Below are 27,967 nucleotides of genomic sequence, written 5' to 3'. Positions count from 1 at the left end.
TTATTTACCCCACTCACACCTATAAGGAGCCTCATTAATTTTTAGCAATTTCAAATATGATAAACAAGAAACTGAAAGGCAGAATGACATACTGCAGTGATGTCACACTCCCTTGTCACGAGTCTCACTCTAAAGTGAATGCCTCTAATTTGCCACAGTTATGTCTCCTACAGGCTGCTGGTTTAACAAAGACACACTATCATGTTCAGTAAATATTTTTCTGACCTATTTTATAAAGAATTTATTCGAATCTGGATGAGTCTTAAAATTCCCCAGCCTAGTGATTTATACTAATGGATTGTCTAACATTTAACCATCTTTGCATTCCTGAAATAAGTTCTATTATTATGTATTATTTTTTAATAGTCTGCTTGATTTGTTAATATTTAATATTTGTTTTTAATCCATAACCACAATTTAATTTGATCTAGCTTATATTTTTGTGTTTTCTATATTTTTATGTCAGAGTTTCATAGTTTTGTAAAAGAATTGGCAATCTTTCTGTAATTCTGTATGCTCTATAGCCTTGAGGTTGGGAAAAACTGATTCATGAAATCATGTGGACCCAACTTTTTTTGAAGTAACTTGCCGGGGGCCAGCGTGAGGAACTCCGCCCATGGCAAAGGTCATGAGGAAGGAGGCTTGGCATACGCAAAGGCATGATCAAGCCTCAGGAAACCCCCTGTTCCCGAGCATCTACCCCAAAACCAGAGTCTGTTTTATGTTTTCACCTACACCTCTGACTTTACGGGGGGCTCTCCCCCATAACCGTTTCTCTCGGAGAAGGAGTTAACGTGCAGCTCCAAGGCAATAAAAATTCCTGGGTGTGACAAGAGTGTTTCAGCTTATGGACTCCTCTGAAGGTTATCTAGCCCACCTGTATAGGTTTGTCCGGCCACATGTGATTGTTTACAGCCTCCCAATCTGAGAGGCATGAGATGTTTTAGACTTACTAAAAGCAAATTCTTTTGGGGAGTTGGAAATTATTAGTATAGTGGGTTGGTTAGGAATTATATTGGTGAAGGGTTTTTCATTTGTTGTGCCAATAATTGCTGCTAATTCCCTGCCCTGGGTGTGACAAGGATGTCTTAGGTCAAACCTCTCTGCTGACAGACTAGCTTGTGTGACAGGATTATCCATACTCCTGCCACTACTCACATGATTGTTTACTACCTCTTAACCATAAACAGCACAGAGAGTTTTGGAGTATTTTGAGAGTCTTAATTAGCATAGGGCTTTTTCTTCTTGTTGAGTCAATGATTGTTGCCAGGCGTCCATATCCTTAGGCACCTGGGAATATATTAATCAATAGAAAAGGAAATACAGTAGTTTTTAAGGTTAGCAATACTAGACTTTTTGAGTTAATGGATTTTTTCTTTTGTAATAGATCACTGTACTTTGTTATAAATCACTGTGTCCTTGCTATGTAAAAATGTAACTTTATCACTATCTTAAGACTAAATAGATCTTAAGGGGAACATTGGTGAAAGGTTTTTCATTTGTTGGGCTGATGTTTGCTGCTAAATCTCCATATTCCCTGCCCTTATAATGAATATAACTAGCATATAGGAGAAATAAGCATTAACCTTTAAGCATATAGGAGAAATAAGTATTAACCTTTAAGATTAATCATGTTAACCTTGGATTAAATAAATTTCTTTCTTGATTTTATCTCACTACACCCTCATCTTATAGGAATGTAACTTTATTTGGAGGGTGGTGCCTGGTTTAAGAAAAAACACCCTTGGAAAAAATAAGTTTTTTGGTTATCAGAAAGAAAGGATCATAAAATGTCAGCAGGTCTCATGGCCAGAAAATGATGTAATATCCCTAAGACCTTTTTTTATACATTTATGTGAAGCACCTGATTTTGATAAAGGTCAGGACTGCTGACCACTGCGTGACTCTGTATTCATCCCTACATGTAACAAAACGTATATATATAAGCAAACCCCAAAATAAAGAAATCGGATCAGTTTCCGGAAAGACTGATTTCCCTATGTCGCTTCTTTCTTGCTCCCCGTTTTTCTGGCTGAATTCCCATCTGGAGCATGGATGCTACTCCACGTAAACCAAGTGATTCAGCCTCTTTTTCTCCACTAATTTTCCTACTACACTATCCGTTTTCTAATCTCTTTATATCTCTGTAATTAAATATGTATTTTTCCAAGGACTCCGATGCCGTCCCCACCTTTGAATCACCCTGGATCCAGGGCTGGACTCTGGCAGTAACTCTTTGATCTCTTTTTAAGATCAAAGATCTAAGATCTTACTAGGCTATTATAAGGATTTTTCCTCTAGTTGTTGACCAGCTTACCTTTCTGCTTAAGTTTGAGTCAGTTTTGGTTGTTTATATTTTCCTAGAAAATCTTTTACTTAATAAACATTGTATTTATAATCATAACAAGTTTGTGCATGGTAGTCTCTTAACTCTTGAAAAAACTTCACCTTATCTATCAATGTCCCCTTGTCTTTTATTTTTTTTAATTTAAATTTATTTATTTTAATTGGAGGCCCTTTTCTTCTCAATATTCTATATTTAAATTTTCTTTTTTTCTCTAAATTACATTTTAGCAATAAGCTAATGGATTTGTGTGATGGTTTTATGGTTTATTATTCATTTATATTTTACATTCAATATATTTTTTGTTAAGAATAATTTTTGTGAATTAAATTTCAGTGTCTACCCATATTTTGAAAAGTTTTGAAGCAGGGTTATAGTGGAGCATACACTCCACTGCAGGTAAAAGGGCATGTCATGACCAGTACATCCCCCAGATTCCCTTCATCCATGAGCTACTCACAGCTCTTCTCTCATCAAACACTCTTTACAGTGCTTCTCCTGCTCCTGCCCCTCTGGTTTGGAGAATTCCTCCTAATATGGGCATTGGAAGTCCCCCCCACACCAATGGTTTCCTTCTGAAGCAGTACCTCTTAAACCGAGAGGCACTCTGAAGAATCAGACTCCTAGCAGGGTGACTGCGTTGCCCTCAGACCTTCCAAAGAAAAGAGGAACTCTTGGGACAGATGGCTCCCAAACAGAAACAGCAGCTGCCCCTGGACAAAAAGGCTGCAGTTCCTTGGATGACCCCTGTCCTTTCATAGCAGGCTGTTTTGTTGGCTAAAGTTAGGTCTACTGGGAAAGGTCCAGAGTGTGAATTCTGCCAATGAGTGAGGACCCTCTTCTGGGTTTGAGTTTTCACTATATCTTCACATGATGGGCATGGTCAGCTAGCTCTCTGGCATTTCTCTTTTTTTAAAATTCATTCATAAATGTTATAAAATTTGAGGGAGACATATCAATCCTACCAAAGTTATTATTAAAAAGGAAGGCCAGAACTTATTCCAAATATTTTTTCATACCAGGATTATATAATAACAAAATCAAGCAATACATTGTATGAAAATCATAAATTTCATGAGTATAGATGTAAACATTCTTGATAAACTATTAGCACATTAAATCCAACAGTGTATTTGTGCATGCTCAGTCGCTTCAGTCATGTTCGACTCTTTTTGACCCTATGGACTATTGCCTGCCTGGCTCCTCTGTCCATGGGAGTCTCTAGGTGAGAATAGTGGAGCGCATTATCATGCCCTCCTCCAGGGAATCTTCCGACCCAGGGATTGAACCTGCATCTCCCACATCTTCTGCATTGTAGGCAGATTCTTTATCCACTGAGCCACCTGGGAATCTTTAAATCTGACAGTATGTAATTTTAATATTGATCTTGACCTAGTGGTGATTATGCAAGTTTGATTTAATGTTAAAAATTCAGTCAATATAACTCACTATATTTATAGAATAAACAAGAAAAATTATACAGTCATCTGAAGAAATATAGAAAGATCATTTGGTAACATTCAACATCCATGGCTGGCAGACCCTGAACCCAGCCCCAGCAGGGCCTTCCTTCTGCCTCTGAGTGCTACTATGTGAATTTTTTTTTTTTTTAATTGGAGGATAATCCCATTCGTGAAGGCTCTTGGCCAAATCAACTTCCAAAGACCTCACTCCTAAATACTCATTTTGGGCTTTAGGTTTTCAACATAACTTTGGAGGAGAAAAATATTCAGGTCATAGGACCTAGAGAATCTGCTCTTGAGCATCTCAGAAGTCGTCAAGGAAGATGCTAGCCAATGGGAAGATGGTGGCACAGGGCCAAGGGGCATGCAGGTTCCTGGGTCTGATGTAATCTTGTCAGCTGTAGGTGAGCTATAACTTACAAGGACTATAGGAGGCATCATGAACCACCAGACTAGTTGGTGTGGCATCTAGAAACAGCCATAATGAATGCAAGGGCTTCAAGGTTGCTTGAAAATACTTGCAGGGAAGACTGTGGTTAGCAGGACCATCTGCACTGATGCCAAAGCTGCTAAAACATTGCCCCCAAGTCCCTTAATGGGACACCTCTTATATTCTTTGGAATCATAAGGCCTGCTGCCTAGAGTGTCTCACTGAGAAGCCAGTGACCCAGGATCCAAGTTGGAAAAGGCAGACATTCCTCTGAGGAAGATGCCTGACCAGCATGGAGCTATCTGAGTTGGCTGAAGTCAAGTGGAAACAGTATCTGCTTCAGAATCTCCAGGACCACTCTTGGCAGAGAGGCCCTGGTGGAAGTGGGGAGGCAGAGGCAGTAAAGGCAGAGCAAGCCCAGGGGGATAGAAACTCTCATTTCAGGAGAAACAGGTAGTGGATCAGTGGAAATTCTACAGCCTATGTTCTTGGGAGCAAAGGATGCTGGGGAGAGAATTCACCTCACATTTAATACCCATTGAGATGCCATGTTATGTGCTGTGTTCTGGTGTGGTTTACGTGTTTCCTCTGGATATGGGAGTCCTCCCTTTCAGTCGAGTTCTTTGTGACAGATTCTATTTTGGACAGTGATTTCCCCTGCAGCCAGTGTTGGTTATTGTCCGGTTTACCCCTGAGACCCCAGAGGAGCCACCCTCCTGAAGGCTTGGTCCTCTTTGGGATCTGCTTTTCTGGTGCCAGAACACAGTTTCTTTTGTAAAAGTCAAGTATTTATTTAGGTCCCACTTGGTATGTGGAAAAGAATTTAAAATGTTTGGATGGCTTCTCGTCTTTCCTTTTTTCACCACACTGAGTCAAGCCTCTAAAAGGTCAACTTCTTCACTTATTAAAACACAGAGGAATTTTTATAGTGTGTGTTTGTATAAACTGCTAAGTAGCTTTCCCACAATGTCTGTTGAATGAGAAACATGAATTATTTTACTACTTTTATTATTCACTGCAGTTTCTTTTATATTTATATTCACATTCACCTGACTCCTAGATTTGATTCATGTTTTGGTCAGCTAGACAATATATTCAATTAATTTTTTTCAGATACGGTATTGCTGTGGTGGTGTAATTTCAGAGATTTTGAATGTTGGAGAATATCTTATTGTTTTTTCACATAATGATAATTTGGGGGTGCATATAATTCATAAGGTAATAATAGTATTTTTGCTTAAATTTTTTATGGCATTTAGAATTCTAGAAGAGAAGTTTGATACCAAAGTAATTTTGGTTTAGTTTTAAAAATTTTTTTCTGCCCGAGTCTTTGTACACTGTATTTTGTTAACCTTGAACTATTTTAAATTAAAAAATTTTACTGAAGTATAGTTGATTTACAATGGTTTAGGTATATAGAAAAGAGGTTCAGTTATATATATATATATATATATATAAAATATATAAATATATATATTCTTTTTCAGATTATTTTCCATTATAAGTTATTATAACACACTGAATATAGTTCCTTATGCTATATAATAGGTCCTTGGTGTTTGTCTATTTTATAGATAGTTGGGTGTATACGTTAATCTTTGAACTTTATTAACATCTCTTGGTTAATGTGCAGTTCTAGGGAAATTTCTGGAGGCTTGATATTTTGTCTTCTCTATTTGTTCCTTGTAGAATATCTCTCTACTAAGCATGTACTGATTCTCTTATACCTGCCCCCCCACACACATTTTTTATCTTTTCATTAGCCTTTCATCACTTTTTATGTTTTTTTCACTTGAGTTCTGGAATAGCACCTTTTAACTCACTGCTTCTGCTTTTTGTTTTTGTTGGTTCCCATTGCCAGCCTGCTTCATACTACTTTCACTGCACTTTCTATCTTGATAATCATGTTTTTCATTGGAAAGCTATTCTTGTGGTCATACATTATTCCTTTTTTTCTTAAATGCAAAACCCCAAATCCTAGTGAAATTGAAAAATAAGATTTGTATTTTTGTTTTTTTAACTGTTAGCTGGAAGGCTGTGTGCATGTGTGTTTTTATTTCAACACAGTGTCTGCTGTGTTAAGTTGCTTCAGTCGTGTAGCCTGCCAGGCTTCTCTGTCCATGGGATTCTCCAGGCAAGAATACTGGAGTGGGTTGCCTTGCCCTCCTCCAGGGGATCTTCCCGACCCAGACATTGAATTTGTTTCTCTTATTTCTCCTGCATTGGCAGGCAGGTTCTTTACCATTAGCGCCACTTGGAAACTATTATTTTCTGCTGAAAAGCAGAGTGCTGACTATATGACCCTGACTATGCTTGTATCCTCCCAACCTCCTTAATACCCCTGATATGAAGTTTTTGAAATCACCATGTACCATGGCAACACGGGTATCTCAGTGCTAATGAGGCGTTTTCTTTTAGTGGTGGTAGAAAAAAAACCCTCCTTGAATTATTGCCTCATGAGAAACTTTTTTATTATTATCTTTCATCAGATGAAAGAATATATGCCTACACATTGCCAATATTCATCCAGATGCATTTTTTTGGGGGGAAAAATATCTTTAGTTTCTTGAGCATCCTTTTCTTCTTTTGAACTAGAATCCAAGTAGTGGAGGCCCATCACCTTACAGCTTCTTAAATTGCACACATAATTATTCTTTGACTTGACTTTTCCTAGGCCTGCATTCTCAAGTAATTGAATTTTCCTTTTGTTATATGCGGTTGGCATCAGCCTGCATGATGAGTTGGTGTCTAACACGACAATTTTGAAATAGTGTTTTTCTTTTATGTCTCATGATTACTGTAGGGTGTAACTCGATCTTGGTATAAGCCAGCATGTCAAGTGGCCGCAGCTCAGTTCTTCCTGCTGAGAGTCAGAGAGCCGGCATGCATTACTAATCTATTGTACTGCATATTAAATAAATCCAAAATTTGTCCAATTTCTTCCATAAAAGCCAAAGTACTTTTGTAATCACAATATAATATTTGTCCACTCCCTTTTCTGTAATTTAGTATATCTTGGATGGCCAAGTACTTCTACGTGAATGGGAAAAATTGTTCCTTTCCCCTGTGGAAGGAGGCGAAGAGTGTGTGAATTGGAGTAAGCTGATTGGAGATCACATCTTGGGTTTGATCGTGGCATCATTATTTACTACTAAATTATGCTCCAAGCCTCATATTTTCTCATCCTTTTTTTTTTTTTAAATGAAAAAAGCTAATAATGTCAGCCAGCTGAATTTGCCAGTTTTTAACTTCTGCCCTATACTATTTTTTTTTTTCCTGACTACCCCAATTCAAGACAGAAAAACAGTTGCCTTTTGGCTGTGAAGACAGTAGCTTTTGGGTTCATTTATGCCCAGGCCAGGCTCTGGTATTTCAAGTCCTAGGATTAACCAAATCCTTGGATGCTGCTCATTCTGGAAGGGAAGGCTCTCATAGACTTCTTGTTATAAGGTATCCAATAGGTAATATCTATGAAGTATTTGTTTTTACTTATTTCTCCTTTTGGCTGCAATTTAAGCTGTCATTGGCTTAAATTGAAAGGATGTTTGTTGTTTACTTCAGAATTCTGGTGATATATGTTTGTAGGTTTGACTCAGCAGTTTCATCAGGGGTCCTGGTCTTCTCCATCCATCCACTCTGCCGCTCTAAGTATGCTGACTCATAGTTGCAAGAGGGTATGCTGATATGTTGCTTCATGGCTTCAGGATGGCTGCCTTTACTCCAAGCCTTATGTTCTTACTCAACTCTGTTTAAAGAAAATGAAGGAAGTGGAATAGAGATTCTCCTCTTCTTTATTTTTTTGAGAGCAAAGAAATTTCCAAAGGATTCCCTTTCCCCATAGACTTATTTTTAGGTCTTCAAGACCAGAACTGATAATACTCCTAGCTTCAAGGAAAACTAAGAAAATGAGTATATGAGTATACTTTCTCAGTCTCTATATTGAGAGGCAGGTCAGGAAGAATGGGTGAGAATGCCTGCTATGTCTTCCACAAAAGGCCTCATTATGCCTCAGAAGTGTTGTCTCCTTCATCTCTCCATTTCATCTAAATGAATTAACCTTTTGCTACATAGTAGATCACATCTTAATGTGTACATGTTAAATGAACAGTTTACTTTTAAACATTAACTGATTATGGCAAATACAACTGTAATCAGACTTCCCTGCAAAGCTATAAATCCTTGCATTTATGCAATAATTTCACATTATCTAAAATTGTCTACATAATAATGCTGTGAGATTTAAAATTTTAGTCTCACGTGTACCCCAATGTTCATCGCAGCACTTTTTATAATAGTCAGGACATGGAAGCAACCTAGATGTCCATCAGCAGATGAATGGATAAGAAAGCTGTGGTACATATACACAATGGAGTATTACTCAGCCATTACAAAGAATACATTTGAATCATTTCTAATGAGGTGGATGAAACTGGAGCCTATTAAACAGAGTGAAGTAAACCAGAAAGAAAAACACCAATACAGTATACTAACGCATATATATGGAATTTAGAAAGATGGTAACGATAACCCTGTATGCGAGACAGCAAAAGAGACACAGATGTATAGAACAGTCTCTTGGACCCTGTGGAAGAGGGAGAGGGTGGGATGATTTGGGAGAATGGCATTGAAACATGTATAATATCATACATGAAATGAATCGCCAGTCCAGGTTCGATGCATGATACTGGATGCTTGGGGCTGGTGCACTGAGATGACCCAGAGGGATAGCATGGGGAGGGAGGAGGGAGTGGGATTCAGGATGGGGAACACGTTGTATACCTGTGGCAGATTCATGTTGATGTATGGCAAAATCAATACAATATTGTAAAGTAATTAACCTCCAATTAAAATCAATAAATTTATGTTTTTAAAAATAAAATTTTAGTCTCTCTTTACATATGGAAAATATAGTTTAAAATTATGATGATATAGTTCACCATTGGTAGATTGGGATCCTTAATTCCTTGGCCAAAGTATCTTTACAGTGCTTTTAACACTGTAATGTCTGTAAACATTATCCTGAGGTAGGAAAATTAGACAGAAAGGTTTTCTCCCATTTTCTCATAGTAGCATACACTTTAATACCTTTTCTAATGGGAGGAAATTAATGACACTCTGCTGCTGCTGCTGCTAAGTCGCTTCAGTCGTGTCCGACTCTGTGCGACCCCATAGACGGCAGCCCATGATACTCTACATCCAGTTAAAAATTCCACTGTTCCATTTTTGGGAAATAGTAGTACTTATATCAGAGAAGGCAATGGCACCCCACTCCAGTACTCTTGCCTGGAAAATCCCATGGACGGAGGAGCCTGGTAGGCTGTGGTCCATGGGGTCGCTAAGAGTCAGACGCGACTGAGCGACTTCCCTTTCACTTTTCACTTTCATGCATTGGAGAAGGAAATGGCAACCCACTCCAGTGTTCTTGCCTGGAGAATCCCAGGGATAGGGGAGCCTGGTGGGCTTCCATCTACGGGGTCGCACAGAGTTGAACATGACTGAAGCGACTTAGCAGCAGCAGCAGCAGCAATACCTCATATAATATAAAATGGGAATTTCCTTTTGATCCAACAACCCCAGTTCTTAAATAGGAATATAAAAACAGAAAGCAAGACGGCTTATCTCCAATTTGTATTTAGTATTGTTAATATTAAACTGTGAAAATAATCTCAGTGGTCATGAGTAGGGAACTACTGAAGCAAATTATGGTGTGTATGTATATATACATACATACAAGAGAAACATGCATCTAATAAGTATTGTAAAGCATTGTCATGTAGGAAAATTGATGGAATCATTGATTACAAATTCCTAAATAGTAGACTGAACACAATAGCACGTGAAAAAAAGAATACATTATGATTGAGGTTTATTCCAGGAATGTATGGATGATCCAGTTTTAAGGAATCTATAAACATCTGTGAAAGGTGGATGATAAAGCTCAATTAACAATCTTGATACAAAACATTCAATAAGAACAAACTGATGCTTCCTTAATATGATGAAATCTGTATCATTCTTAATATGCTTAATGTTGAAACCATAGCCCCTTTTCCACTAAACTCAGGAAGAAAACAAGAATGTCCATTAGCTCCATTTTATTTAATACTGTGTTTGATTCATTGGCCAGTATAATCAGAGATAGAATATTTAGAGACATGAGAATTAGAAAACAAGAGATAAAAATGATCTCTGCTAATGATATGGACCTGAACCGTGAACCTTGAACTTTCAGATGTTCAAGCTGGTTTTAGAAAAGGCAGAGGAAGCAGAGATCAAATTGCCAACATGGGCTGGATCATTGAAAAAGCAAGAGAGTTCCAGAAAAACATCTATGCCAAAGCCTTTGACTGTGTGGATCACAGTAACTGTGGAAAATTCTGAAAGAGATAAGAATACCAGACCACCTGACCTGCCTCTTGAGAAACCTATATGAAGGTCAGGAAGCAACAGTTAGAACTGGACATGGAACAACAGACTGGTTCCAAATAGGAAAAGCAGTATGTCAAGGCTGTATATTGTCACCCTGCTTATTTAACTTATATGCAGAGTACATCATGAGAAACGCTGGGCTGGAAGAAGCACAAGCTGGAATCAAGATTGCTGGGAGAAATATCAATAACCTCAGATATGCAGATGACACCACCCTTTTGGCAGAAAGTGAAGAGGAACCAAAAAGCCTCTTGATGAAAGTAAAAGAAGAGAGTAAAAAAGTTGGCTTCAAGCTCAACATTCAGAATACTAAGATCATGGTATCTGGTCTCATCACTTTATGGGAAATAGGTGGGGAAACAGTGGAAACAGTGTCAGACTTTATCTTTTTGGGCTCCAAAATCACTGCAGATGATGACTGCAGCCATGGAATTAAAAGACGCTTACTCCTTGGAAGGAAAGTTATGACCAACCTAGATAGCATATTCAAAAGCAGAAATATTACTTTGACAACAAAGGTCCATCTAGTCAAGGCTATGGTTTTTTCCAGTGGTCATGTATGGATGTGAGAGTTGGACTGTGAAGAAAGCTGAGTGCCGAAGAATTGATGCTTTTGAACTGTGGTGTTGGAGAAGACTCTTGAGAATCCCTTGGACTGCAAGGAGATCCAACCAGTCCATTCTAAAGGAGATCAGTCCTGGGTGTTCATTGGAAGGACTGATGCTGAAGCTGAAACTCCAATCCTTTGGCCACCTCATGTGAAGAGTTGACTCATTGGAAAAGACCCTCATGCTGGGAGGGATTGGGGGAAAGAGGAGAAGGGGACGACAGAGGATGAGATGGCTGGATGGCATTACCAACTCGATGGACATGAGTTTGGGTAAACTCTGAGAGTTGGTGATGGACAGGGAGGCCTGGCATGCTGCGATTTATGGGGTCACAAAGAGTCGGACATGACTGAGCGACTGAACTGACTGACTGATTGAATGATGTGGATGTAGTATACTGGAAAACACAAAAGGCCTAAAGAATAAAACTAATTCAAACAGCAAGATAATTCAGTAAGGTAACTGTATATACAATTAGCCTGAAAATCAATAGCCTTGATATATACAAACAATAATCTAGGAATAGCAAATAACAATGGAAGGTCTCATTTAAAACAGCAACATCAAAAACAACAAAAGACTAACTACTTATGAATAATTTAAAGAAAATTTTAAAAATCTGAGAAAGAAAAATTTCAAATACTGCTGATATATACAAAATGACAAAACGAGATTTGAAAAAATGTAAAGACATGCAAGGATGAAAGTACAGAAATGGTAAGGACTTAAGAGAAGCAGAAGAGATTAAGGGGAGGTGGCAAGAATACATAGAACTATGAAAGAAAGGTCTTAATGACCCAGATAACCATGATGGTGTGGTCACTCACTTAGAGCTGGACATCCTGGAGTGTTAAGTCAAGTGGGCTTTAGGAAGCATTACTAAGTTAGTGGAGGTTATGGAATTCCAGCTGAGCTATTTCAAATCCTAAAAGATGATGCTGTTAAAGTGCTGCACTCAATATGCCAGCAAATTTGGAAAATCAGCAGTGGCCACAAGACTGGAAAATGTCAATTTTCATTCCAATCTCAAAGAAAGGCAATGCCAAAGCACGTTCAAACTACCATACAACTGCACTCATTTCATATGCTAGCAAGGTTATGCTCAGAAACCTTCAAGCTAGGTTTCATCAGTACAAGAACTGAGAACTTCCAGGTGTACAAGCTGAGTTTTGAAGAGGCAGAGGAACCAGAGATCAAATTGCCAACATTTATTGGATCATGGAGAAAGAAAGTGAAAGTGAACATCGCTCAGTCGTGTCTGGCTCTTTGTGACCCCATGGACTATATAGTCCATGGAATTCTCCAGGCCAGAATACTGGAGTGGCTAGCCTTTCCCTTCTCCTGTGGATCTTCCCAACCCAGGGATTGAACCCAGGTCTCCAGCATTGCAGGTGGATTCTTTACCAGCTGAGCCACAAGGGAAGCCCAAGAATACTGGAGTGGGGAGCCTATCCCTTCTCCAGCAGATGTTCCCAGCCCAGGAGAACCAGGGCCTCCTGCATTGAAGGTGGATTCTTTACCAATTGAGCTACAAGTTCTAGAAAAACATATACTTCTGCTTTATTGACTATACTAAAGTCTTTGACTATGTGGATCACAACAAACTGGAAACATTCTTAAAGAGATGAAAGTACCAGAGCACTTTACCTGTCTCCGGAGAAATCTGTATGTGGGTCATGAAGTAACAGTTAGAACCGGACATGGAACAACTCACTGGGGAAGGGAGTATGGCAAGGTTGTATACTGTCACCCTGTTTAACTCCTATGCAGAGTATATCATGTGAAATGCCAGACTGGATGAAGCACAAGCTGGAATCAAAATTGCCAGGAGAAATATCAACAATGTCAGATATGTAGATGATACCACTCTAATGGGAGAAAGTGAAGAGGAATTAAAGGGTCTCTGATGAGGGTGAAAGAGGAGAGCGAAAAATCTGATTTGAAACTCAACATTCAAAAAACTAAGATCATGGCATCCAGTCCCATCACTTCATGGCAAATAGAAGGGAAAAAAGTGGAAACAGTGACAGATTTTATTTTCTTGGCCTCCAAAATCACTGTGGACAGTGACTGTAGTCATGTAATTAAAAGACGCTTGCTCCTTGGAAGGAAAACTGTGACAAACCTATTAGCATATTAAAAAGCAGAGACATCACTTTGATGCCAAAGGTCTGTATAGTTAAAGCTATGGTTTTTCCAGTAGTCATGTATGGATGTGAGAGTTGGACTGTGAAGAAGGCTGAGTGCTGAAGATTTTGCGAATTGTGGTGCTAGTGAAGACTCTAGGACTGCAAAAAGATCAAACCAGTCAATCTTAAAAGAAATCAACCCTGCATATTCATTGGAAGGACTGTTACTGAAGCTGAAGCTCCAATACTTAGGCCACCTGATGTGAATAGCAGACTCATTGGAAAAGACTCTGATGCTGGGAAAGATCGAAGGCAAGAAGAGAAGAGGGTGGCACATGATTAGATGGTTAGATAGCATCAATGACTCAATGGACATGAATTTGAACAAACTGGGAGATTGTGGAGGACAGAGGAGCCTGGGTGTGCTGCAGTCCATGGGGCTGCAGAGTCAGACACAACTTAGCAACCGAACAACAACAAGGACTTTTTTTTTTTTTTGCAGGGAAATAGAATAACAATATCATACAGGTATCCATTCTTCCTTGGAGTAGGAAATGGCAACCCACTCCAGTATTCTTCCTGGAAAATTCCATGGACAGAGGAGCCTGGTGGGCTACAGTCCCTGGGGTTGCAAAGAGTGGGACACAATTGAGCACATCCAATCTTCCTACATTAGTATAGAAAGTTAACTGAGTCCTCCCAAATGCCAAAAAGGTGGGTTTTTCTGGAGCCAAATAAGTTAATTCTAAATTTCATATCACAAAACTTAAAAAGCAAGTATTTAGGAAAGCCCTGGAAAAGGAGGACACTATGGGAGGTCTAGTAAATTCTATGAGATTATGAAATGGCATTCTAGTAAGTCTCTGTAATTAAAGCAGAGTGACACAGGTGCATGAATAGATAGACAACCCAGTGGAATAGAGTTCTGGGGTAGACCAGTGTACATCTAGAATTGGTGTATAAGGAGGGCAGCATCTCAAGTCACTGCGGCAAAGATGGACTTTTAAATCAATAGAGTTAGAACAACTGGGAAAAGATAACATTGTACCCATATCTCACATCATACACAAAAATAAATACCAAATGAATTAAAGATCTAAATGTTAACAAAAGAAAACCATACAGGGATAAGAGAAATCATCGGTGAATTCTTTTATAACCTGGAAGAAGGGAAAGGTTTTCTAAATCTGACAAAATCTGAAAGCAGTAAAAGGAATCTGACTTCAAAAATATGTAGGAAAAAATGTAAATAATGTGAACAGACAAATGGTAGAGAAAAAATATCTTCAACTAAGACACAAAAGGCTAAGTCACTAGCTACAGAAAACTGAGAAAGTCATATGGTCCTTAAACGTATGAAAAGATATTTCAACCGAATATAATGAATGAAGACAAATTAAAACTACACTATTTTAAATTCAACAATTTGTCCTTGGTAGTGGGCTTCCCTGATAGCTCAGTGGTAAAGAATCTGCCTACCAATGTGGGAGATGGAAGAGGCAAGGATTCGATCCCTCAGTCGGGAAGATCCCCTGCAGGAGGAAATGGCAACTCACTCCAGTATTCTTGCCTGGAGAATCCCATGGAGAGAGGAGCCTGATGGGCTACAGTCCATGCGGTTGCCGAGAGTCGGACACGACTGAGCAACTGAGCACTGTTCTATTCATTGTGGAAGGGAAGTGACTGGGAGGGGCCAGAGAAGACGTCAGAGGTGCCACAACTGGATATGGATGGGGGTCCCAGTTCTTCAGTTTGTAAACTTTATCATGCTCCACACTTTAGCTTTATGCAGGCTAGTGTATGCTCATTATGCTAACCCCAAAAGGAAAACGTGTTGTTTTTTTTTAAAAATCCTGACATTTCTTACTTATCACATTGGCACACATCCAAGTTTGACAGCATGATCTGTTGGCAAGACTACAAAGGAAACAGGTGCTCTTATTTATTACTAATAGAAGTGTAAAATTGTACAACTCTGTAAAAAGAAATTTGATAAATATTTAACAAAATACTGTTGTCCTTGCAGTTTCATATCAGTGATTTATTCAAAACGTATACCTCCAAAATGGCACAAGATTATTCACTGTGCTGTTTGGGGCAATATACTAAGAATGGAAACAAGCCAGTGCTCACCAGTAGAAGACTGACTAAATAACAGTAAACTATTGATATGACCATAAAAAAGAATAATGATAACCTCAGCGTATTAATAGAGACTGGAAAAAGCAAGGTGCCAAAAGTGTATGTAGTATTCTACCTTTTTCATAAAGAAGAGAGAGCAGTTAGAGTACATACATGTGTTTGCTTATATTTTTGAAAGGAAATAAAGGAAAATAACAGGCAAGCCAATGAAAAGTGCTGTTTATCAGGAGATCAAGGGATAGGGCAGGGGTTGAGATGGGAGACTTCTCTGAATGTGGTTTTTTATATTTTTCTGAGTTCTGGAACATGACAATTTTTACATATTTAAATAATAAAATTAAATCAAAGAGGAAAAGTCTGAAGTCCTTGAACAGACAACAAACAAATGAGCCTAATGACATATCAACCTGGAAATGTACCCACTCAGGGAATAGGCTTAATCCAAGTGAATATTTACTGCAGTATTGAGTTGTATTCTAAGCATGAAAAGAATTACAATGAAATTTTAAACTTCACTGGGCAGTTTTGTTCTTTGATAACACTTTTGAAAGCATTTCAAAGCTATTGTAGGATTAAACAAATAAATTTGCTATGTTTTTAGATTATTTCAAGAGAAAATATATACAAACATAAAAAAATGATAGAGAAGAATCTATAACATTAAATCTAGATTGGAAATATCTGTATGAACTCATGATTTTTTAAAAAAATGTACAAGGCTCCAACCACTAAAATATTCTCAAAACAAAGACATCCCAATGACAATGAGCACGTCTAGGGCCCTGATGTTAGTTTCCAAGTTATTTCCCAGTTAGATTCAGGGATCTTTAGAGAAATGACTGATTTTAGATTTGGTGCAAGAAAAGTCTAAGATGTCTGGGACACTTGTGTCACAGAAGGCCATGAGTCACTCAAAGACTAATGGAGTCATGTTATAAGTCACAAATATCAGGTTGAAGGAGCTCCTACTGACAAAATTGGGATAATTTGAGCATCAAATGGAATAGTGAGTTTAATCATTTGTTATATGTTAAATAAAACCCCAAGAGTACAAAGTGATACTAGATCTATGGATAGATGCTGTTTGCTACACCACTGGTAACATTGTATCAGCCACCAGTGAATTAATTGATTCAGGAAATGGTTTTACCCAAAATGATTGGGTGACAGATATTTTCAGCATCACAAGGTATTACCCACCAATTACTTGGCAGTTGGGGCTTCCCAGGATGCTCAGTAGTAATGAATCTGCCTACTAATGTAGGAGACACAAAAGACATGGGTTATATCCCTGGGTTGGGAAGATCCCCTGGAGGAGGAAATAGCAACACACTTCAGTATTCTTGCCTGGAATTCTCCTCTATAGACGGAGGAGCCAGGCAGGCTACAGTCCATGGGGGTCACAAAGAGACAGACACAAATCAGCAGCTGAGCACACAGGCACTTGGCAGAAAGAAATGCCTTTACGATGGAGACATTCGGAGCAATCACATGACTTGGTGATCAAAGTTGGTAGCATTAAGAGTGGAATGGGACATCACCTGTCTTCTGATGTGATGGGGCATGAAGTACAGAGTCTCATTTGTAAGGATATTTGGAAAATAGAGCAAATGCAATGAAATGTAAAAATTGTTGAATTCAAAATGGCAGATATAAGGGTGATCATTGTACTAGTTCTTCAATTCCTGCATTTTAAAAATATTTCATAGTAAATTAGGGAAAATGATTCGACATCTGGATTTTTTGGAAATACTTGGAAGAATGTTGTTTTGTTGTTGTTTAGTTGCTAAGTCGTGTCCAACACCTTTGTGACCCCATGGACTATATATAGCCCACCAGACTCCTCTGCCCATGGGATTTCCCTGGCAAGAATACTGGAGTGGGTTGCCATTTCCTTCTTCAGGGGATTTTCCCGACCCAGGGATGGAACCCATGTCTCCTGCATTGGCAGGCAGATTCTTTACCACTGAGACTCCAGGGAAGCCCACTACTAAGGACAAACTGTTGAACTTAAAATACAGGTTAGAAAAAAATGTGTATAATTATTTTTGTAAAATGTGGTTCATACACTAAAAATTAATGTAATTGCATACTTATGTTCATAGCAGCACTATTTACAATGCCAAAAGATGGAAACAACCCAAGTGTTCATCCTCGAGTGAATTAATAAAAAATATGTGATCTATACATTCAGGGGAATATTAGGCTTATAAAGGAAGGAAATTCTGACTCATGCTACTCATGCTACTCATGAATCTCGAGGACATTGTGCGAAATGAAATAGCCCAGTCACAAAAAGGTATGATTCCACTTGTGTGAGGTACTCAGAGTAGTCAAGTTCATAAGGACAGAAAATAGAATGGTGCTTGCCAGGAGCTGGGAAAGGAAGAAAAGTGAAGTTGTTTAATGGGTATGGCATTCCAGTTTTGCAAGATGAAAGAGTTATGGAGATTGGTTGCTCAACAATGTGAAAGTACTTAACACCATTGAACTGTACACTTACAAATGGTTAAGGTGTTAGATTTTGTGTTATGTGTATGTTATAATTAAAATTAAAATTGAGAAATCAGAAGATTTCTGACATGCACAGAGTTGTTCTTCTGTAAATTGGAGTTTCAGTTTTTAGGAAAATGGATTTTTCAGGAAACAATAGAAATTGTCCATGCAGCCTGAGAATTTTATCAGAAGCCACAAAAATCCTTTGTCCCACAAGGTGGGAGGCAAAATGGTGCACTGGGCACTCCTCTGCAATCGGGTTGCTGTGGAAAGCTTGGCCTGCCGACCCCTTGGCTGGGCCTGGAGAGCCTGAGATCCTGGCGTCGGGGCCCTCCTGGGAACAGTGCTTTGCTTGGTGTCTGGCCAGCGAGGAGGCTGAGTTTACAGGCTGTTTTTGACCCAGGGCTGGCCTGCCTGCCTTGTCCTTCACACCCATTCTAGCCCCCCACCTTGCTTGACTGTAACCCAGGGGTGTGGTTTGTGACTCCTGTCCTCACAACTTCCTTCTCTTCAGAGCCAGGCTTTGATCTCACCTCCCAGGATCCAGTTTCTGTTGAAGTCTGTTACTCTTTCAGATCCACGGGTTATTACCCACACAGCATCCCAGACAGATGATTCATTTCAACCCTGGCTGATCTCTGCATTGTGACCTTCTGGCTTAATTGGGCTCCAGGCCCCTTTGTCCTGGTTGTGATAGAGAACCCACATCTTGACTGTGAAAATGTTCATATAAACATACAAGCCATGAACGTCTCCTTTTCCAAAACTTTGAATGGGGCAGTGTTAACGTTAATATCCATATGGAATTTTGAAAAGATGATTATACAGTTCTATTTTGCTTCCCATTCAATTAATACTTTCTGTTTTACTTAAGGCACTGTCAACATAATGTCAGTATCAGACTTTGCCCTTTTTTTTTTCAAATTTAATCTTTTGAAAACTTAGAAAAGTACAGAAAACATCATAACAAACACCTGTGTTCAGACCACCCAGAATTAACAAATGTTAACCTTTTGCAGTGATTGTTTCAAGTCTAGAATTCTCATTTTTAAATTAAATTTTACTTTTGTGTATGGACAGATCTAGCCTCGGGCAAACAGTGAATGGCAAAGTTGCTTTTCTGCTGCCCTCCTCCCTTGCCCCACAGGTTACTGACAGGCGTCCATCCATGCCTTTGGCTCTGCCGTCGTCTGTGTGGTGCCTCTCCCAGAACAGCTGTGCTGGCAGCTGTTCCCGGGGCTCTCGATGGAACAGTGGAATCCTCAACTGTATTAGAAATGAGTCCTGGTTATGAGTCACACAAAAAGTTCCAAGCAGAAAAAGGAAAGTTATTAGAACAAAGGAAACATCATAATTCTGCAGGTGGATCTGTAGGCACTGGGCCTCAGAGAGGAAATACATTCAGAAAACGAATAGCTGTTGGAATCCCAGCTTGCTGCTGCTTCTCTGTTCCTTCGTTACTTTTAGTTCACCAATTGCAAATTAGCCTCCCATGACTTCTGAGTTTCCCTATGACACGACCAGCCATGAGAAGTGACTGACTAGTAGACATTTGGTATCAATTCCACCCGTCTGAATGAGAGACAATCTGGTTGTTTCCCCCACCTCTCCACCCCTCCCCAGGTCAGATGTCCCCCTGTGCTCTATGAAGCTCTGTGGAGGGTGGCCAGCTCACATACATAAACATGGCTGCCAGACTTCCACTTTGGTGCTCATGTGGCTTCTCAGGCTGAGTTTCAAGAAGGAAGCTCCTTTTTCCTGCACCTGGCTGCATATCTTTCAGTTGCATACAACTAGAGTATCAGCCAAAGCTAGGAATGACTGCCTAGCCTAAACGCCTTAAACTTGGGGAAGCACAATAAGATGAAGCTGATGGTGAGGAGAAGGAGGATGGAGACAACCACTCCTTGGGGCATACAGTATAGGTGCTGCTCTCACTGAAAGGGTCATGGAGCAGGATTTGTGTATGAACAAGGAATCCCCTATGATGACTGGACTGTGCTCTAAAGTTGATGCTAATATTTCTGTATTCCTTCCATGAATGTTTAAACTCTGATGTGCCACAGTCCAATTCCAAACTTCTTCAAAGGACTTATAGTTTGATGTGAACCCTGCTTCTATATGAGAGATTTGCTCCAGTTTTGAGCAATAGCGCATAAAATGAACACTTTGTTTTCTTCCTCCAATCACTCCCACTTCTCAAAGTCTGTGCTTGGGTTTTACTCTCATAAGCCATGTCAAACACTTACTGGAATAAGCAGGGTCAATATTTCTAAATACATAAAATGAAGTTATATTCATATTTTTATGCTAGCTCATAGATAATGGAAGTATAATACTAATAATGGTACTATTTGACCATACAGAAAGTTATCATTTACAGTATTTTTTTGAAGAAAATAAATTTCAACCCCTGACTTGAGATGGAAAACAGGCATCCTCCAGGGGGCTGTGGGGTGGAGCGAGCCTTATGTACCACAGATGAACTGTTGACTATTGTTATTTGCTCATGGAAAGGTATTTCTCTGGGCTCTTCTGCCTTCAGATGTTTCAAATTTCACTTTTGAAGTCAGGGTTGCAACCTCACTCCACTGGGTCAGTAACAGTGCCCTGAGTTTTAGACTGACAGTTGAATGCATGGAAACGCAGCAAGCTTCATCCAACCTCAAGATGGCTTAGTTTTAAGAAACAAGGCTGATGACCACACAGCATGCAAGGTGATGGCGGGCAGTCTGTGAGCTCAAGCACAGCCTGGGAATACTTCCGGCTTGCTCTGCACAAAGTGTGTGCACTGGGCGTGAGGGAAGAGGCTGAGAGCATGCAGACAAACTCAATCCAGCGACGCTGTTTGATTGGGGTCCCTCAGCTTTTGCCCTTGCCTGTTTCAGCTCATTCCCAGTGCAGCTGCACCTCACCAGAGCCCATTCCTATGATGACAGTTGAGAAAGTGAGGCACAGTTGCCTGGTACATCCTCAACTCTTGTCATCCTGTCTACAGCATATCCCTGTAGTCCCTGACTCATTGCTGCAAGGACTCAACTAAGGCCAAGAATCAAATCCTCCTGTGTCTCTAAGGCCAAAGTGTCACAAACCAGCTGCTAACCCAAGGTCTCACCTCCTTGTTTTTGTCTCCCAGGCAGAGGGTCTGTCATACAATAGATACTTAATAAGTTAATAGGTAATTGATAGGTAATTGTCTCAGGAATATTCAGTTTTGACCTCTGAGCTTTATTTTATATTCAAGTTGTTCGGGTGTCTAGTGTTTATAAATAAGTAAATAATTGCCTCACAAGCAAAACAATTTTTTTTCTATTTTAACAGCAATTTGTATCAAATTGCTTTGACTTTATGCTGATAAAAGATATGGTGATTGCAACATAAAGTCCTGAATGTTCTCTCTTAATCTATCTTCCAGATTATTTGAATATATTTTGCTCTATAAGGATGGAGTGATGTTTCAGATCGAACAAGCCACCAAGCAGTGCTCCAAGATCACCCTGACAGAGCCCTGGGACCCTCTCGACATTCCTCAGAACTCCACCTTTGAGGACCAATACTCCATAGGGGGGCCCCAGGAGCAGATCACCGTTCAGGAATGGTCAGACAGAAAGTCAGCCAGATCATGTAAGGATTCAACAAAGTATTCAAGTATTGCACCTCAAGAGGGAGGAAGGGAAAAAACGTTTAAGCTCATTAAGAAAGGTAGTTGTTAAGGAAATTTAGAAGCTTAATCAGATTGTTTAACTCCATTGAAGTGCCCACGTGTACTCTATTAGCTGTGTAGTGCAGGGATCTCAGCATCGCATTTGAAACCCCTCAGCCTTCTAAGACCCCCCCGTAACTTTCTCCACTTTGACTGTTAAGGGATGCCCCCAAGGTCTGTGACATGTTTGTCTAAGTCACATGTTAGAACTGGGCACCTCCTTTCCCTTCTCCCAAAACACTAACTAAAGTTGTAGTGACCATATCTACTGCTATTATGTGTCTTTTATACTGAGATGTGAAGCTCTTCTCTGCAGTGCTGCTCACACACTCCCCCAAGAGTGTTTCATAAACACAGGTCTTTATTGCTGTGGAAAACAGTATGATGTGGCTCCCTCTGAAATTAAACATAGAATTATCATATGACCTAGTAATTCTACTTTTTGGCATATACCTCAAATAACTGAAAGCAAGGACTTATAGAGATATTTGTACATCCATATTCACAGCAGCACTATTCATAATAGCCAGAGGTAGAAACAACCCAAGTTTCCATCAGCAGACAAATGAGTAGACAAAGGTGGTGTATACATACAGTGGAATATTATTGAAACTTAAAAAGGAAGGACATTCTGATATATGCTACAACATGAATGAACCTTGAGGACCTTATGCTAAATGAAATAAACCCATCACTACAGGATAAATACTGTATAATTTCACTTATATGAGGTATGTAGACTAGTCAGACTTATAGAGACAGAAACTAGAATGGTGGTTGCCAGGGGCTGGGGGAGAGGGGAATGGGGAGTTAGTGTTTAGTGGGCACAGAGTTTGAGCTGGGGGAGATAGAAAATCTCTGAAGATGGATGATGGTGATGGTTTCATAACAATGTGACTATTTAGTGCCACAGAACTGTACTTAAAAGTGGTTAAAATGCTACATTTTGCCACATTAAAACATACTGTATTTTGCCTGTCTTCTTCATTAAAGACTCAATTTGCCTTCCTCTTATAGATGAAACTTGGATTGGTATATATACCGTCAAGGATTGTTATCCTGTCCAAGAAACCTTCACCAAAAATTACAGTGTGATATTGTCCACACGGTTTTTTGACATACAGCTGGGCATTAAAGACCCATCCGTGTTCACCCCACCAAGCACGTGCCAGACAGCCCAACCAGAGAGGATGAGCGAAGAATGCTCCTGGTAAGCCTGCAAACACTGAAGGGACAGCATCGGACATCAGATACCAGTGGCTCCAGCTCTAGCCAGATTTGAGACTTGAGAAATGAGAGTCTTCGTTGGAGATAAATATAATTCTTTGATATGGTTTTTTTTTGTATGTATGGTTTTTGACTACTTGGGCTAGGTTTAAAAAAAGGAATGGAATGGAGAATATGCAGTAATATATGAAGAAATAGCAAACACAGGGACCTCAGGTATTTCCACAGCCTGTCTGGACCCTGTGCTTTCTGTGTATGCAGGTGTATAGGTCGTGTGGTGGCATACACAGGATGAGGGAAGGGTCATCAGGGGTGAATGTGTTATTACTGACATTACTGGGACTTGCTGGATTGCTGGCACATGGTGATAAAAAGAGCAGATTGACTGTGGTCAGTGTTAGTATTAATTTTGAAGCTCTCTATACACACTGGCCCCCTTATTGCCTGTGCCAGGGTAGGGATTGCTTCCACTGCTCCATCCCCCCAGCACCTCCTCCTTTTCCCCCACCCTGTGCTCCCTTGGTCTCTGACACAATGATCTCTGAAAATCCCTTCTGGCCTTAAAAGCTTTATGGCATGACCCAATGGATGTAAATACTTGGGGAGGAAATAAAAGGCTATAGTAAAAAGAAATAATTCCTCTAAAGATATATTTTTACATAGGAGGGTTTGGCAAATCTTAATGTCTATTTCTGGGTAAGCATGAGCCATGTATTCTTCTTTTTTTCTATGCAAGAGTATTGATATGTGTGCTGAATCAACTTGTCAAGAGACCTAAAGAGACAGGTGGGATTCAGGAGACTGTTGTTTCTGAAATCCAGGATGAGAATTCTCTTGTACTGGAGCTCCGTTGATTCACTAGATAGACTGTTTCCTCTTACATCCCTGGGGCAGCATTTCATAACCTCTTTGTTGGTCTGACTTCTGCTCATCCTTCCCAGGTCAGCTCATGCATGGCCTTCAGAAGCTGCTCCCAAGCCTGGACTGGGTGCACCTCGTAGCTTGAACATGTTATTCTGATAATGCTTACTAGGCTGTGTCAAAATTTCCTGCTTCCTGGACACTCTGACTCATTAGCCTGACTAAGTGCCATGAGTATGGTTACCATGTTCTGTTTACTTTTATATGCCCAGCACTAAGTGCCTGGCACATGGTCAGTGCCCTAAAGTTTGTAGAATGGAGAATGCTAACCTTTCTGGTCCTAATTTCCTCATTTGCTAAATGGGATTGGGTTTGATGATCTTTAGGGAGACATCTGGTAATAAAATGTATCATCCTAGATTCTTTCTAACATTGTGTTTTATCTGGCCATCTATCTATCCATCATCTATTGCTAGGAGAAATGTGTGACACCTATGTTATGCTGAAAACAATCTGTATTACTCACAGTTTATCTATACTGTTTCAATAAACTAATGTAATTGCACTTCTCAGTGTTCTTTGATATGTTTGTTTTTGTAATAAATATGTATTCAGTTCAGTTCAGTCACTCAGTCGTGTCCGACTCTTTGCGACCCCATGGACTGCAGCACAGAAGGCTTCCTTGTCCAGCACCAACTCCCGGAGTTTACTCAAACTCATGTCCATTTAGCTGGTGATGCTATCCAACCACCTCATCCTTTGTCGTCCCCTTCTCCTCCCACCTTCAATCTTTCCCAGAATTCAGTTCAGTTCAGTTCAGTCGCTCAGTCGTGTCCGACTCTTTGTGATCCCATGAATCGCAGCACGCCAGGCCGCCCTGTCCATCACCAACTCCCGGAGTTCACTCAGACTCATGTCCATCGAGTCAGTGATGCCATCCAACCATCTCATCCTCTGTCATCCCCTTCTCCTCCTGCCACCAATCCCTCCCAGCATCAAAGTCTTTTCCAATGAGTCAACTCTTCGCATGAGGTGGCCAAAGAACTGGAGTTTCAGCTTCAGCATCATTCCTTCCAAAGAAATCCCAGGGCTGATCTCCTTCAGAATGGACTGGTTGGATCTCCTTGCAGTCCCAGGGACTCTCAAGAGTCTTCTCCAACACCACAGTTCAAAAGCATCAATTCTTTCGTGCTCAGCTTTCTTCACAGTCCAACTCTCACATCCATACATGACTACTGGAAAAACCAGAGCCTTGATTAGATGGACCTTAGTCGGCAAAGTAATGTCTCTGCTTTTGAATATGCTGTCTAGGTTGATCATAACTTTTCTTCCAAGGAGTAAGCGTCTTTTAATTTCATGGCTGCAGTTCCCAGAATTAGGGTCTTTCTAAATGAGTCAGTTCTTTGCATCAAGTGGCCAAAGTATTGGAGTTTCAGCTTCAGTATCAGTCCTTCCAATGAATATTCAGGACTGATTTCCTTTAGGATGGACTGGTTGGATCTCCTTGCAGTCCAAGGGACTCTCAAGGGTCTTTTCCAACACCACAGTTCAAAATATGTATTATCTTATAATAAATCTGGCTATCAGTTCAGTTCAGTTCAGTTCACTCAGTTATGTCTGACTCTTTGCGACCCCATGGACTGCAGCACACCAGGCTTCCCTGTCCATCACCAACTCTTGGAGCTTACCCAAATTCATGTCCATCAACTCAGTGATGCCATCCAACCATCTCATCCTCTGTTGTCCCCTTCTCCTCCCACCTTCAATGTTTCCCAGCATCAGGGTCTTTTCAAATGAGTCAGTTCTTTGCATCAGGTAGCCAAAGTATTGGAGTTTCAGCTTCAGCATCAGTCCTTCCAATGAATATTAAGGACTGATTTCCTTTAGAACTGACTGGTTGGATCTCCTTGCAGTCCAAGGGACTCTTAAGAATCTTCTCCAGCACCATAGTTCAAAAGCATCAATTCTTTGGTGCTCATGGCTATAAGGCATGAGCCTTATATGGCTTATATATGGCTATAAGGCAGTCAAAACACTCCTCTAATGAATAAAGTTCTTCTTAATATCCACCAAATTCATTATCTTTTCTCAAAAGCCTGTTTTTCCTCTTTAAAGTCCCAGTTTCCTGGGTCAGAAGCCTCAGAGTCATTCTTAACCCATATTTGCTGCTTCAGTCCTCATAAGCACTCAGTGTCCTCAGTTTCACCAAAATAGTTCTTAAAGGTACAGCCTCTTGTCCATCCCCTCAGTCACACCCACATCCCAGCTCTTAGCATTGCTGATCTTTGCAAAATCTTTATTCCCTCTGACCTTTCCCTTGTTCTAGAAACCATCCTCTGTTCATTCATTCATTCATAAGCCAATCCTGAACCCCTGCTATCTCCATTGCCTATGCTGGTTCCTAGAGTCACAGAGAAGAGCACACTGTGACCAAAGCCAGTATCTGGACTGCACAGATGGGGGAGATTTTCTCAGCTGCCTTTGAGGTGGTCCAGCTTGATAAAGCCTCAGTGACAGTGTTTGACCCACTTTTTTTCTCTCCACCCACAGGATAACCCTGCTCCATTTCCCTTAGCTCTGCAATTTTGCATTCACTCACCTCAATCTACATCACCACTCGAACGAGAAAGGAAAGGAAGGCCTCTTATTTTATGGACACGTGAAGTTGGCACCCTTCATTTTTCAGTTTGTCCACTTTGGGAGTTAAGCCATTTCCCAGTTAAGCTAAATCTTCCTTTTAGAAGGATTTTGTGTCCAGTGGGACCTCAATACACACCTGACGGTGCCCTGCTTATGTGGTTCTCCACTGCCTCCAGGAAAAGTGGAGGCTCCATAGCCTGGTGTCCAAGGCCCTATTGATCAGGCCCTGACTCCCTCTCCAGCCTCAGCTCTTGGCACTGGTCTCTCTTTTCAAATGGCCACAAGAGCCTGGGAAATGAAACTTGGGTTACTTCTGGGTGCAGGGGGTTTTATCAGTCACCAAGTTTGTATAAAATTCTCCAGTGGCCAAAATAGTAAAAAATAAGAGGACTCTCGAATAGGGCAGGGACTGGTTCCTGTTAACAGAGGAGCATCCGGTGCCTCACTTATCTGCAGACAGTCCTGACATGGACCAGGACCAGGGTTGGGTTTCACTTTGTGGATTCTCTGCCTTGTGTCTCTGACCCTTTATATTACATCACAGCAACTTCTTTCCACCCCTCCCAAGGCAAACTGCCAGGATTCACGCAAGCTCAGGGGTCTTCTCTACCCTTGGCCTTCAACTCTGAAGGCCGTGCTTGGGGACAGAGCCATCCCTTCCTCTCCCACTGGCTCTTGTGGAATCAAGGGGACCTGGCCTTTCTGCCCTCAAGTGCTCTGATTACCAGGGTGACTTTGTTGCCAGAGGCTTTGAAAATTGAGATAATGCTGCATTTCCTAAGACTGGGACCCAGTATTCAAAATATAAAATTATTTAAATATTTTAACAGGGCAGAAAGTTTAGATCTCTGAGGAGATTTCCTGTGACATACTGAGTTTCCCATCAAGCTAAATTCCACACCATTTGAAAACTCAATACTCACTCCTTGCTGGATTTTCTTTACTAACTCTACCCTCTCAATGTTCCCTCAGTTATTTTAAATCGCTTTGCTGGTATAGTCACCCGTGTCACATGATGGTATCTTTCAGTTTTTTGAAGTGTGTAGATTGTGTTTTTGTCCATCTACTGAAGGCACCTTAAATGCAGGAAGGGCATCCTTGCCTTTCTTATTGATGAAAAATTACTTCAGTTGGAGGAGATTATGAGCCTCCTCAGCCAAAGTCTTCTGAGTAATTTGTGAGAGTTAAAGGTCTTGTGAGTGGAAAGCTCTTTCAAAAAATAAACTTAACTTTAACATTATACATGGATATCCTAGTATCAACAATCTTTTTTTTTTTTTTTTTTTTGGGTGTGCTGTGTGGTTTGCAGGATCTTAGTTCCCTGATCTAGGATTGAACTCAGGCCACAGCAGTGAAAGCACAAAGTCCTAACCACTAGACTGCCAGGGAATGACCTCAATAATCTTTTGAGAACTATGCTAGGATGATAACAACTGAAATATACTTTTATTTGTTTTAAAGCAGAATTATTAGCTCAGGAACATGTACAGAAAAA

At 40.2% G+C, this 27,967-nt stretch overlaps 1 protein-coding gene across 1 annotated transcript in view; it reads left to right on the top strand.

The window, feature by feature from the left end:
• The window catches only part of EPDR1 (ependymin related 1), a 35,067-nt gene extending 10,670 nt beyond the window's left edge, over positions 1-24,397 (top strand). The window contains exons 2-3 of the mRNA XM_018047200.1: positions 21,457-21,665; positions 22,762-24,397. Of these exons, the coding sequence (XP_017902689.1) occupies positions 21,457-21,665; positions 22,762-22,958 (406 nt within the window). The 3' untranslated portion in view covers positions 22,959-24,397. The remainder of the gene's footprint in view (positions 1-21,456; positions 21,666-22,761) is intronic.

This window comes from Capra hircus, chromosome 4, assembly GCF_001704415.2.
Source record: "Capra hircus breed San Clemente chromosome 4, ASM170441v1, whole genome shotgun sequence".
NCBI classification, from domain to species: domain Eukaryota; kingdom Metazoa; phylum Chordata; class Mammalia; order Artiodactyla; family Bovidae; genus Capra; species Capra hircus.
This window is presented reverse-complemented; position numbering and strand designations above follow the sequence as displayed.